At 59.6% G+C, this 13,648-nt stretch overlaps 1 protein-coding gene across 1 annotated transcript in view; it reads left to right on the top strand.

Annotated features, from left to right (window-relative positions):
* The window catches only part of FADS2 (fatty acid desaturase 2), a 33,160-nt gene extending 20,995 nt beyond the window's left edge, over positions 1-12,165 (top strand). Inside the window, 7 exon segments of the mRNA NM_001329067.1 lie at positions 6,739-6,799; positions 7,126-7,202; positions 10,229-10,326; positions 10,518-10,614; positions 10,935-11,014; positions 11,682-11,807; positions 12,114-12,165. Coding sequence (NP_001315996.1) covers positions 6,739-6,799; positions 7,126-7,202; positions 10,229-10,326; positions 10,518-10,614; positions 10,935-11,014; positions 11,682-11,807; positions 12,114-12,165 — 591 coding nt within the window.
* Positions 12,166-13,648: the final 1,483 nt, after the last annotated feature.

The raw sequence follows: 13,648 nt of genomic DNA, 5'->3' as shown, positions 1-13,648 counted from the left end.
CTGGTCCTCCACTTGCCAATTCAAAGGTTCTTAAGGAGGCTCGTGGAAAATGTGTAATAACTAAGCATAGATTTCCTTTTTTATTTATTTGAGAGACAGAGTTACAGGAAGAGGGAGAGAGAGAGAGAGAGAGAGGTCTTCCATCCGCTGGTTCACTCCCCAGATGGCTGCAATAGCAGGAGCTGGGCCAATCCAAAGCCTGGATCCAGGAGCTTCTTCCAGGTCTTCAGTGCCGATGCAGGGGCACAAGCACTTGGGCCATCTTTTGCTGATTTCCCAGGCCATAGCAGAGAGCTGGATCGGAAGTGGAGCAGCCGAGACTCGAACTGGCGCCTACATGGGTGCTATGCCACAGCACTGGCTCCCTAAGCATGGATTTCAATTTTTTTTTACACCAAAATAAGATTATCCCTTCATTCTATTTTTCCTCAACTTTTAAAAAATATTTATTTTATTTATTTGAAAGAGTGACACAGAGAGAGGTCGTCCATCTGCTAGTTTACTCCCCAAATGGCCTCAAAGGCTGGGGTTGGGTCAGGCTCAGGCCAGGAGCCTGGAACTTCATCCAGGTATCCCACGTGGGTGGCAGGGGCCCACACAATCAAGCCATCCTCCGCTCTTTCAAGGCACATTAGCAGGAAGCTGGATCAGAAATGGAGCAGCCAAGGCTCAAACCAGTGCTCATAGAGATGTCACAGACAGTGGCTTAACCAACTGTGTCCCAATGACAGCTCCTTAACATTTTTTAAAAAAGATTTATTTCATTTATTTGAGAGGCAGAGTTACAGAGAACGAGAGAGAGAGAGAGAGAGAGAGAGAGAGAGAGAGAGAGAGAGAGAGAGAAGAATCTTCCATCTGCTGGTTCACTCCCCAGATGGCTGCAGTGGAGAGGGGTGGCCAGGCTGAGTCTCCCATGTGGACGGCAGGGGCCCGAGCACCTGCCATGCTGCCCTGGACAGTGGGTCAGATGGCCTTTGTCATAGGCCAGTCCCATGCATCACCGTGGACTCCCTCTCCCAGCTCCAGGTTGGCCAGGGCTGGGAGCCAGGATACCTGCCAGGGCTTTTCTCCCAGGCACAGATAAACAAAGCAGCCAGCAGGGGCTGCACAGTCTGCCCAGCAGGCAGCTCTGTCGAAGGCTGCCCTGCCCTTCGCCAGTTAGTGCTCAGCCTCTGGGGCTTACTGATGGTTTCCGGGAGGATGTTTTTGTTTGTTTTATGTAGCAAAATACTCTCCCTGCCGAGATTCTTTTTGAGATTCCTTTCCTTGCTGTTATGCTAAGGAAGTTCTTTGTAGGGAGTATTTTCAGTTTGTTGTCCCAGTGTCTGACACTGGCCACAGGGGATGTGTGTTCATCCACCTCCACTGGCCTCCTGAGCCAGCCAGTCTCCCCGGCACCCATGGGCCCCCACGCCCCTCCTGTGTGATGGCGGGGGCTCTCCTGCACCCGAGTGTCTGGGTGCCCTGTGCACGGCACTCGGCTGTACCTGGCACTTAACTCACTGTGAGAGTGTAGTGGGGCAGCTTCCCCCTTCTGAATGCCCCTCACTCCATTGCTTTCCCATCCAGGAATCTTTATCTCCTTGGACATGGCCTTATTTATTTACGTATTTTAAGTTTATTTATTTGAGGGGCCAGTGTTCTATCGTAGTAGGCTAAGCCTCTGCTTGCAGAACTGGCATCCCATATGAATGCCAGTTCGAGTCCCGGCTACTCCACTTCTGATCCAGCTCCCTGCTAATGCACCTGGGAAAGCAGCAGCAGATGGCCCAAGTCCTTGGGCCTCTGGGAGACCTGGAAAAAGCTCCTGGCTCCAGATCGGCCCAGCTCTGGCCATCACGGCCATTTGGGGAGTGAATCAACAGATGGAAGACCTTTCTCACTATCTCACTCTCTCTCTTTCTGTCACTCTACCTCTCAAATACATAAAGAAAAATTTTTTAAAAAAATTTCTTTATTTGAAAGCCCACCAGCCAGCCAGCCAGAGATCCTCCATCTGTGGGTTCACTCCTTAACTGCCCACCAAAGCTGGAGCTGGATCAGGCTGAAACCAGGAGCTGGGAACTCAGCTGGGTGGCAGGGCCCGGTGCTTGAGCCGTTACCTGCTGCCTCCCAGGCACATTAGCAGGAAGCTGGATCGGTAGCAGAGCCAGGACTCAAACCCAGGCACTCGGATGCGGGATGTGAGGGTCCCACCCTGGGACGTGGTTTTATGAGTGTCCTTTTTTTAAATTAATCCTTAGGGGCTTTATATTTTTGTTCTCACAACTGGGGCTTCTCTCGCGTTTGGGAAAGTGATTGATTTTGCTTGGTGCTCTTATGTCTGGCTCGTGTGTACCGGATTCTGCCTGAACCTAGGTCACTTTTCAGTGGATTCTGTTGAGTTTCCTGGGTACAACGATCACATTTTTGGAAACAATGAAAAATTCATCTCTTTCTTTCTATAGCTCCCTTCTTTTTTTTTTTTTTTTTTAAAGTTTCATTTAGTTGTTTTATTTGAAAAGGAGAGACACAAAGAGAGAGATGTTCCATCCACTGGTTCACTCCCCAAATGCCTACAATAGGCAGGGCTGGGCCAGGCTGAAGCCAGAAACCAGGAACTTGATCTGGGTTTCCCAAGTGGGTGGCAGGCACCCAGGTACTCAAGCTGTCTGTCACTTTCTGCTTGCCAGGGTGAGCATGAGCAGGAAGCTGGAGCCGGGACTTGAACCTGGGCACTCCTGTGGGATGGGTGTCCCAAGCGGTATCTTAACTACTAGGCCAAATGCTCTCCTCCACTCCATTCTTTTAAAAAAAATACTTATTTTATCAATTTGAAAGGCAGAGAGAATAGATTTTCTACCTCCTAGTTCACTCCCCAAATAACCGCAAAAGCCAGGTCTAGGCCAGGCTGAAGCCAGGGTCTCCTGCATCAGTGGGAGGAGCTCAAGCACTCGGGCCGTCCTCCACTGCTTTCCCAGGTGCATTAGCAGGGAGCTGGGTTGGAAGCGGAGCAGCAGGGACTGGAACCAGTGCTCCAATATGGAAGGCTGGTTCCGCAAGAGGTGGTGCCCCACCGCTGACCCCCCACTCTTATTTCTGCTTGGGGTTTGATTGCACCGAAGCGCACTTTTCAGAGCAGCCTTAAACGGTGGCGAGCCCCGTGGCCATCTTGCTTCGTTCATCAGACATTTGTTTCTTTTTTTTTTTTTTTTTTTTTGATAGGCAGAGTGGACAGTGAGAGAGAGAGACAGAGAGAAAGGTCTTCCTTTGCCGTTGGTTCACCCTCCAATGGCTGCCACGGCCAGCGTGCTGCGGCCGGCGCACCGCGCTGATCTGAAGGCAGGAGCCAGGTGCTTCTCCTGGTCTCCCATGGGGTGCAGGGCCCAAGCACTTGGGCCATCCTCCACTGCACTCCCAGGCCACAGCAGAGAGCTGGCCTGGAAGAGGGGCAACCGGGACAGAATCCAGCGCCCTGACCGGGGCTAGAACCCGGTGTGCCGGCGCCGCAAGGCGGAGGATTAGCCTAGTGAGCCGCGGCGCCAGCTCATTTGTTTCTTGTATGTGGTTGAAGGGAGCTGCCAGGCTGGTGTTCATGCCCTGCTGCAAATGGACACTCAGAAACTGGGGTTCTGCCTCCCCACAGAGCACCCTTCCCTCCCTCCAGCCAGGCCGCACCCCTGCCCCTCTGCCTATCCACTGCTCACCCTCCATGCTCCCTGCAGACCTTCAGGAAGGGGCCCAAGTGGGCCATTGCCCTCTCCGCTGGCCACAGCACAGCCATGGCCCCCCTGTCAGGGACCCGGGACGGGGACCCGCTGTGGCTCTGCCACTCACGGCTCCCTGCCCAGAGGCAGTGGCCTGGCTCGGCAAGAGTTGCCCTCCCCAAGGCGTCCTGCACAAGGAAGGCCCTTGTCACTCCTCAGACATTCTGTTCCAAAGCTGAAACGCACCCCACACATGCCCCTGGCACCCTCTCTGGCCCTCACCCAAGTCTGGCCTTGTGGTCCTTGGAGAGGCTGGGAACAAGAGGGCGGTCCCAGGGCTGGCGGCCTCCCACTCCTGCCCCTGGCCTGCGTCCCCAGCCATCAACCTCAGCCTGGGAACACGCTGTCCCTGCTCAAGGCCAGCCCTGTGAGTGTCACCATCTCCTTGGGTCTGGCCACAGTGAGCCACCCACGCCCTGGCCTGCAGTCCAGAGGGCCTGCCTGCCTTCTCCTGTGAGGACCCTGCTCTCCTGTGTGTGTGACAGGGACTACCCCGGAGGACGGCAGGTGCATGGGGCCCTCTGGCCGAAAGTAAAGCTAATGGGGCTAAGCAGGGCCTTGAGCCCTGGGCACCTGGGCACGGTGCATGGGCAACTTTGTACAGTCCCTGCCTAGCCCAGAGACAGCAGCCAGCCAGACCCAGGGGTCTTCCCAGCCTTTGGAGGAGAGGGCTGTGGGCCAGCCAGGCCCTGGGAGAGGCCCATGAGACGGAAACGGATGTGCAGCCGCGTGGGACTGTGTCCAGCACCTGTCTACGATCCCCTGGGGCTTTCATAGCCGCTTTGTCCGCTGGTCCCTCGACAACCCTGTGAAGTACGCAGCTCACCTCCACTGTGCAACAAGATCCCAGGGCCTGCTGGGTGCCACAGCTCAGAGAGTGAACTGTGTACAGATCCCCAGTCCCTGTCCCCAGGACCAGTGTCCCCTTGGCTCCTGTGGGTCACCCTGGGGACAGCTGTGGCCCTCTAATCTCTGCCATCTCCCCAAAAGCAGCAGAAGCCAAGAAAATAGTAGGCTTAGGCAAGCACTGGGCACAGTGGTTGACACAGCACAATGCCCACATCCTGTGCGGGAGTGCCTGGCTCTGGGTCCTGGCTCTGCTTCTGACACACAGCAGATAATGGCTCAAGGTCTTGGGTCCCTGTCACCCACATGGGAGGTCCAGATTATGTTCTGGGCTTCTGACTTCCCCAGCCAAGGGGAGTGAACCAAAGGATGGAAGGTCTCTCTCTGCCTTTCAAATAAATTAAAGTAAATGCATTAAAAATAAATGGATAAAGCAGTATGCTTGCTATGCCAACACAGCTGGGTGCTCTCCCCACAACCCCCCGTTCTCCCTGCCACCCTGCCACCCGGCCAGCACTAAGTGTCTCTGCTGACCTGCCCAGGCCACCCCTGGGGCTCAGGCCCTGAGAGGGATGGGGTGAACTGTGGGCTGAGATGTGGTGGGGAGGCCAGTGGCCAGGGCTAGGAAGCCACAGCAGAGGCTGGGCTTGCAGCCCTGTTCCCTGCTCCTGGTAGGAGGTTAAAGCAGGATCCAGGGCAACCTGGAGCCCTGCTCCCCTCGGCCACTGTGCCTCCCCAGGCTGGCCGCCGTGGCGCATCCTCCCCTGAACCCACCCCTCCTGCCCCTCCCTGCACTGGGAACTGCTCGGGCAGAGGCGCCCCCTGAGGACCCCGGCTCAGACCTCCCCAGGCCAGCCCCAGCCCTGACCTTAATGATAGTCTCTGAGCAGAGGGCCACACTTTCTGGGAACGAGTAGATCCTCGCTAGGGTGTGGGAGACAAAGGGACCCTTTCTGGTGATGCTTCAGCCGGACGCTCTTACGACCGTGGCCGCTGGCGCCGGGATGCAGGTCCTGGGCACAGGCGGGAAGTTGTCCCAGCCACAGCCTCCTCCTTCCTGCAGGTGAGAGGAAGAGATGCCACTGGGCTTGGCCTACAGCATCCGTCACTCCCAGTCCCGAGGGACAGGCTGGGCTGGGCCCAGGTATTTCAGGGCTTCAGGTAACCAGGTGAGGCCCGCACCTGTCAGGGCCCGCCTTGAGGGGAGTGACTGAAAATTACAAGGAGAGGGAGAGGTGCAGCCCGATGATTGCTGGGCCCTCCCCGGCGTCTCCCAGCCCCTCCCGGGGGTGCCCTGCCTTGGGGTATGTTTTTCAGTTCCCAGCAGGGCCCACTTGTTCTATTTTTTTTTAACTTTTTTTTTTTTTTTTTTTGACAGGCAGAGTGGACAGTGAGAGAGAGAGAGAGAGAGACAGAGAGAAAGGTCTTCCCTTGCCATTGGTTCACCCTCCAGTGGCCGCCGTGGCCGGAACGCTGTGGCCGGCGCACCGCACTGATCCGATGGCAGGAGCCAGGTACTTATCCTGGTCTCCCATGGGGTGCAGGGCCCAATGACTTGGGCCATCCTCCACTGCACTCCCTGGCCACAGCAGAGAGCTGGCCTGGAAGAGGGGCAACCGGGACAGAATCCGGCGCCCCGACTGGGACTAGAACCCGGTGTGCCGGCGCCGCAAGGTGGAGGATTAGCCTAGTGAGCCGCGGCACCAGCCAACATTTATTTATTTATTTGAGAGGCAGAGTTACAGAGGGAGAGGGAGAGAGAGAGAAGTCTTTCACTGGGTTTCACTCCCCAAAGGGCTGCAACGGCTGGAGCTGAGCCGATCAGGAGCCAGGAGCTTCTTCCAGGTCTCCCACGTGGGTGCAGAGGTCCAAGGACTTGAGCCATCTTCCACTGCTGCTTTCCCAGGCCATTAGCAGAGAGCCAGATTGGAAAGAAGAGCAGCCGGGACTCGAACTGGCACCCATATGGGCTGCCAGTGCTGCAGACTGGCTTCATCCTCTACGCCGGCCCCCTTTGTGTGTTGCCTGGGAGTGACTTTGCCCCTGAGCCTCAGAAGCCCGGCGCAGATGGGCCTGTCCCCAGCTGGGGAGGCACGGAGGGCAGGAAGGGGGTGCCGCGTACTCAGGATCTGCCCTCTCTCCTCAGTACGGCAAGAAGAAGCTGAAGTACCTGCCCTACAACCACCAGCACGAGTACTTCTTCCTGAGTGAGTGTGGACGCCCCGCCCAGGAGGCCGCTGCCCTCCTCCCATCTGCACCCTTTGCAGACCCCAGACCCATCAGAAGACAAGGGGGGGCACAGCCTCATCCAGGGCCACGCACTCAACAGCTCCTGGCTGTTTGGAGCGCTGGCTCCACGGGCAGCTCCCAGGCCCCTCCCTGGGCACCAGGGCCATGGGCCGCCTTCCCCCTGTGTGTAGATCCTGTCCCTAGGCTCAGTGTCTCCGCCCCTCCTGATCTCCCAGGCAGGGCGGGGTGGGGATGGGGCGGGGCGGGGCAGGAAGCAACCGGCCAACCTCTGTTCTCTGCACAGTTGGGCCCCCACTGCTCATCCCCATGTACTTCCAGTACCAAATCATCATGACCATGATCGTCCGCAAAGACTGGGTGGTGAGTTGGGGACTGGACGGGCTCTGTGGGGAGTGGGGAGGCAGGGTGCTGGGCGAGGGGCCCCTGGAGGCCTGCACTGCCCTCTCGGTGCCTTGTCACTCTCTGGAAGGGACTCTGGGAGGCCACCAGGAGCCAGGGAGGCCCCTGCTAAGGTCTCCCCAAACACACCCGCAGGGGCGTCTGCTGGGGCAGTGACTGCCTGGGCAGACCCCTCCCTCCAGAAAGTTCCCAAAGGTAACGTGATAGGAGGCAGATGCAACCCAGCCACGGTCCCCCTGCACCTCTGTGGGGCCCCTGAAGTCCCGAGAGCCATGTCACCTCCACGCTGGTTGGGGCACGGGAGCAGCTGAGTGATGCCTGGGACTCCAAGTGTGGCTGCTCTGGCTGCACCTGCAGAGCAAGGCCCTGGTCTCAGCCTGGGGGCTGCAAGGCCTCAGCCAGGGTGGCTGCCCCAGGCCACTCTCCGTGGCTGGAGCTGGCCATCTTCTCCCTGCCTCTGTCTCCCACCTGCAATTGTGGCTGCCTCCAAATGTCCCTGTTCTTGCGGGGACACCAGTTGTGTTGGATTAGAAGTGCACCCTGAAGAGCTCATCTTAGCTGGTTCCATCAGGAGTGACCTTAATACCAGACATTCACCTGCTGATGGGGTGGGAGGCCAGACGTCAGTGTAGGAATCTGGAAGAGGGACACAGTTCAACCCAAAACAACAGCCGTGGAAGACTCGCCCGATTTTGCTTCCAAAGTTGGGGGGTCCTGGAGAGGGGGCCGAGGAGGCCCCCAGATTTCCATAGATGTGCATTGTCATTTTGTGCCCATGGTGGAGTAACCTGTATGGGGGAGTCACCGTGGGCAGGGCAGGGTTTGCCGACAGGGACACAGTCTCAGCCCTCAGAAGGGATCCGGCCAGGACACAGCCACTTAGCGGGCCTCTTGTCTTCAGGGCAACCCAAGGCTTCACAGTGCTTTGTCTCCTGAAGTCTGGGCCTTGGCCGTGTCTGGCGAGTCCACTCAACAGCCAGGCCGGGGCTCCCCGAACCAGGGGGGTGCAAAGGCCTCAGTGGAGGCTCGCCAGGGGAGGTTTTCACTGCCCCGCAAAGGCACCGGCAGCCGCATGCTGGGGAAGCTCTCCCAGCCCCGCCTTCCCAGGGTTTGGCTGCGGCTCCTCTGGGAGTTCCTCTTTGGGAAGAGGCTGCCGCCGGGCTCTGCTGGTTCTGCTGACCCCTTCTCCAGCCCCTCCTTGCCATGCCTCACAACCGAGCCATCACCAAACGCAGGTGATGCCACCTTAGGTGGCTCCTAAGGGAGCTGTCACCTCTTCATCTGTGCTGTGGGCCTGGGTCTGGGCTGACGTCACCACCTCATCACCCTGCCTCCAGTTGATGAGACCTACTTTAGTTTTTTTAAAAAGGTTTATTTATTTATTTAAGAGGCAGGGTTACAGTAGACAGAGAGATCTTCCATCAGCTGGTTCACTCCCCAAATGGCCGCAACAGCTGGAGCTGGGCCAATCTGATGCCAGGAGCTTCTTCTGGGTCTCCCACGCGAGTGCAGGGGCCCAAGCACTTGGGTCATCTTCCACTGCTTTCCCAGGCCTGGAAGAGGAGCAGCCGGGACATGAACAGGCGCCCACATGGGATGCCGGCGCTGCAGGTGGAGGCTTAGCCACTACACCACAGCGCAGGCCCCGAGATCTACTTTAAGACACCAATGTAGGGGCCGGTGCTGTGGCACAGTGGGTTAAAGCCCCAGCCTGCAGTGCCAGCATCCCATATAGGTACCGGTTCAAGTCCTTACTGCTCCTCTTCCGATATAGCTCTCTGCTATGGCCTGGGAAAGTGGTGGAAGATGGCCCAAGTGTTTGGGCCCCTGCACCTACATGGGAAGCCTGGGAGAAGCTTCTGGCTCCTGGCTTCGGATTGGCTCAACTCTGGCTGTTGCGGTCATTTGGGGGAGTGAACCAGCAGAATGGAAGACCTCTCTCTCTGGTTCTATCTCTCTCTGTAACTCTTTCAAATAAATAAAAATAAATCTTAAAAAAAATGTATCTATGAAATACATGAAATCTGTTCCCTTTAAAAAAAGACACCAATGTGATGATGTTCCCCCATGGTTGTCCCCGAGATGGGGGTGACCTGGCTGTGGCCCGCCTCCTTAGTCTCATCTCACCCCCACCTGGATCACTGTGCGGGAGCCTGTGATGATGCCGTCTAAGCATCCCTGGTGGAGCAGTCTGTGCAAAGGCCCTGCGGTGCGGATGAGCTGGGTCAGGGTGACTGAAGAGAGTGGCTCCCACAGAGCTCTGAGAGGCATTAGCAGGGGACAGATAGGATCTGCTTGGAACAAAGGTCACTCCGGTTGCCATGGCTACCCAAGGGCCAGCAGGAGACCAATGGGAGGCCCCTGCTGTGGTCCAGGGAGACACATGGGCCTGGGTACGTGATATCTGCAAAACACCTGCCAGTGGGCCTGTGGTGGAGGGCAGAGCTGCAGCAGAGGTGCTGGCCCAGGAGGTGACCCTGTTACTGCCCCCGTGAGGACAGGGGAGGGCAAGGTCCCTCGCAGGCAGGGAAGGAGATCCCAGGTGCTGCTGAGCAGGGAGGGGACTGAGGGCAGTCGGTGGCCTGGGCACGAGTCGAGGGCTATGTTCTGAATGCGCCTTCAGAGTCCCCTGGGCCCTGGCAGGGGCTGCCGCCCTCTGTCCCTCCCTGCGGCTGCCCCTGGGCCGGTGACCCGTGGCCCACCCCTGCCTGTGTGCCCAAGAGCAGAGCACGCAGTCCCATTGCTGCTACAGAGATACTCAGCATCGCCTTGGAAACCGAGGCCATCGGGTAAACCCCGGGCATGCGGACGACAGCGTTAGGGAGGTGCTGCCTCTCTGTGGCTCCGTGCCCCGCTTCCTGGAGGCCTCTGGGAGCTTCTCTTGGACACCTTTGCTGCATGGCCTGCGGTGTGCATTTGGCCGAGGGCAGTGTGCTGCACCAGGGCAGGTGGAGTGGAGCCGCACCTCATCCTCTTCCTCCCCGCAGGACCTGGCCTGGGCCATCAGCTACTATGCCCGTTTCTTCTTCACCTACATCCCTTTCTACGGCATCCTGGGAGCCCTCCTTTTCCTCAACTTCATCAGGTGCCTGAGCTTTGCCGGTTGATCCCTGGGCCCCCGACCCCAAGCACTGGCATTGTCTAGGGGAGGAAAGCCCCGGATGTCCCCATTCCTGCACCTGCTCTGGGCTGGGTGGGAGAGTGGATCTGTTGCCATGTGGCCGGCCCCACGGAGAGTTCCCGGGGGTCCTTGCGCTGAGCTGTGCTCTCTTTCAGGTTCCTGGAGAGCCACTGGTTTGTGTGGGTCACACAGATGAATCACATCGTCATGGAGATTGACCTTGAACCCTACCGAGACTGGTTCAGCAGCCAGGTGAGGGGAAGCAGGCCCTGCAGAGCCAGGACCAGTGTCCACGGTCCTGTCCCAGATGTGGCTGACCAGTGGACAGGGCTGTGCTGGGCTCCCCATGCCCCGCTGGTGGCCTCGGGGCTAGCTAAGGAGAAAGTGACAGGAGTCCCCTGCAGGAACGGGCGGTGGGGGAGGGAAAGGGGGGGATCTGGACAGACCCAGGCCTGCAGGCGGGACCCTGTGACACACAGCAGTGGTCCTGAGGCCCCAGGCAAGGCTGGGCCTTTGGGGGATGAAGCCAAGCCTTTGATCTACCCCGGCCACTCCTCCTATCTCCTCCACAGCTGGCGGCCACCTGCAACGTGGAGCAGTCCTTCTTCAACGACTGGTTCAGTGGGCACCTCAACTTTCAGATCGAGCACCAGTGAGTGCGGCCCCGGGGGCTTGGGTGAGGCGGGGAGACGGACAGTGGGAGGGAGGGGCGGGCAGAGGGCGGCTCGTGAGACCACCCCTGCGTCCCCCTGCCAAGGTCCCTGTCTGATTGTCATGGCTCTGCAGCCAGCCCACTGCGGTCAGGAGAGGGGCTCCCTGCGGTCAGGTGTGGTGCTGCTGGACCCTGTGTCACATGGTGTCGGTGACAGCCACCCTCCCTCATGGGTGGCCGGAGTTGCAGAGAGCTTGCAGGGCAGGGGTCCTCAAGCCCACTTGATGGACGGGCAAGCTGAGGCGGGTTTGACAGCTCGCATGCAGCGTGGGAGCCAAGGGACTCCCCCTGCCCGGCTTTGTCCTTGGCCGCTGCTCCTCTCCCTCTCCTTCCTTATCTTCTACTTCCTTCTGTGAAAAGCACCACATTGTTGTCTCTGGCCGCCCAATGTCCTTGCAGCTCCCAAGAGCACAAGCCCACCCTGCTTACAAATGGCCCCAGCTTCCCCTCTCCCGGGCCAGCCGGGGAGCCCCACAGGCTCGCAGGAGGAGGAGCTGTGCACCCAGAGTACCGTCCTGGCTGTGGCCTGGGCCTCTCCGGGGCTGTAGAGGGTGGTGGGGAGCAGCCCAGCCCCCGGCGTCCTCACACTCCACCTGCCCCTCCCCAGCCTCTTTCCTACCATGCCCCGGCACAACCTGCACAAGATCGCCCCGCTGGTGAAGTCCCTGTGTGCCAAGCATGGCATTGAGTACCAGGAGAAGCCGCTGCTGAAGGCGCTACTGGACATCATCAGGTTAGGTGGGGAGTCGGCAGGTGGGTGCAGGGAGGGGCTGAGGTCACGCATGTTGGCAGCAGCGCCTGGCAGGCGATCCCTGGCCCGTGCGTGGCTGGGCATCACGTGGCTTCTCTGGATGGTGGAGGAACCCTCCTCTCTCCTCTCCTCTGGAGCCCCCCTGCGGAGCCCCCCTCTAGTAGCTGCCGCCTGTGCCAGTGGCAAACCCTGGTTGAGAGCTGAGACCATCTCCTGGTGGCCTCTCCACTCTGCCCCTTCCCAGAGCTTCCTGGTCCCTGAGCCTTCTCCCCACCTCTCTTTTTGCAGGTCCCTGAAGAAGTCTGGGGAGCTGTGGCTGGACGCCTACCTCCACAAATGAGGCCGTAGCCCTCGGGGCATCCACCGGGAAGGGGCGCCTGGGTGATGGCCGCAGGGAGGGGTGGGCTTCTGTTCCGGGGTGTCCGTGAGGCTGGGGTACACGCCGGCCCATGCACCCCATGCTTGGTCTTTCTTCCTTTCTCTTCTCTCCCTTCCCTGCTGCCCCCAGCCCTGCCCTCGGTGGGCCCCAGCCCTCCGCCTGCTGCCTCCCAGCCCCTTCTCCCACGGAGCAGAGAGGTGGCCCCAGGAGGCGTCTCCACCCCTTGCTGCAGCCTCTGCCTCTAGAGATCTGAGGGTACCAGAGGCCCAGGGGTCAGGCCCGGGACTCCCCTCTTGACCCAGCCACCAGGGTCACACTCCCCGCTGTTGTCCCGCGACTCCCGGGTCCGTGGGGCAGGGTGCTAGCCGGGTAAAGCTCCCTGGCCCCCTGGGCCTGGCGCTGCTCTCCCTGACGGCCGCTGGTGACGTGCCTGTTGTAGGAAGCTGTGCCTTGTGCTCCAGGTCTCCCTCCCAAGGCTGGGACGGGCACCTGGGCCCTCCTGCCTGCTGCCCAGGGCCCTGGGTTCTGCGGCGCAGCCAGCCCAGACCTCGAGGTCCAGGGCGCTGTGCTCGACAGCGCCCGCTGGCGCTCCCTGCCTGGGGCTTGTCCAGGTGCCGGCCCACCACCGTCCCCACTCCAGGGCACTGGGCCTCAGGACCAGAGGGGCTTACTACCACCAGCCCCGCCCCCGGGGGCACAGCAGAGGCAGTGGCCTCTCCCACCCAGCGAGGATCTTTGTCCTGAGATTCTTGAGCAACAAGACCTTCTCCAAAATGTTCCATTACCTGCTGGGCAGTGCCAGCCGCTCCCCAGAGGCCACCAGCACCGCGAGGTCTTGGCACAGCCCTCCAAACAGCGGGGCTGCCCGCGCTGTCTGTCTTGCTGTCCTTACTGTGACTGTGTTTTAACCTTCTGCTGCAGGCTGCACTCGGAGAGGAGGGTGGGACATCGGCTTTGCCCCAGGTGCCCCCATGGGCGGAGGTGGGGACACACACCGGGCCATGGGGACTGGGGGCTGCTGCTGTTAGGAGGACTGGGGAAGCGGAGAGGGAGGGAGTCTGAGGAGGAGGTGACCCTGGGGTGCCAGGGGAACAGGGGCCCAATGAGGGCCACGCGGAGCTGAGAAGAGGAAGAGGAGGTGGGCGCTGGAGGCCAGGGCAGCTGAGGGGAGGGGGACGTAAGAGGGAGGGAGGGGTCCGAGCTGCTGCTTTCCACGATCTAACCCACTAACCCATGACCCTTAGATTCAGGGGAGGGGCGGAGCGAGAACACGGGAGCGTGGGGGCGCCTGGGGCAGGCCTTCTAGTCCCCCGGCCAGCCAGGAGGGACCAGCGAGTGTCCGTCTCCAGGTTGTCATGACAACAGCGGCCCCAGCCAGGGCCTGCCTGCTCCCCCAGGGGCAGAACGACTCCCCTGGAAACTGCTCATAATTTCTACCATGTTG

The sequence above is a fragment of the Oryctolagus cuniculus genome, chromosome 1 (assembly GCF_964237555.1).
Source record: "Oryctolagus cuniculus chromosome 1, mOryCun1.1, whole genome shotgun sequence".
In the NCBI taxonomy this organism is placed as follows: Eukaryota; Metazoa; Chordata; class Mammalia; order Lagomorpha; family Leporidae; genus Oryctolagus; species Oryctolagus cuniculus.
This window is presented reverse-complemented; position numbering and strand designations above follow the sequence as displayed.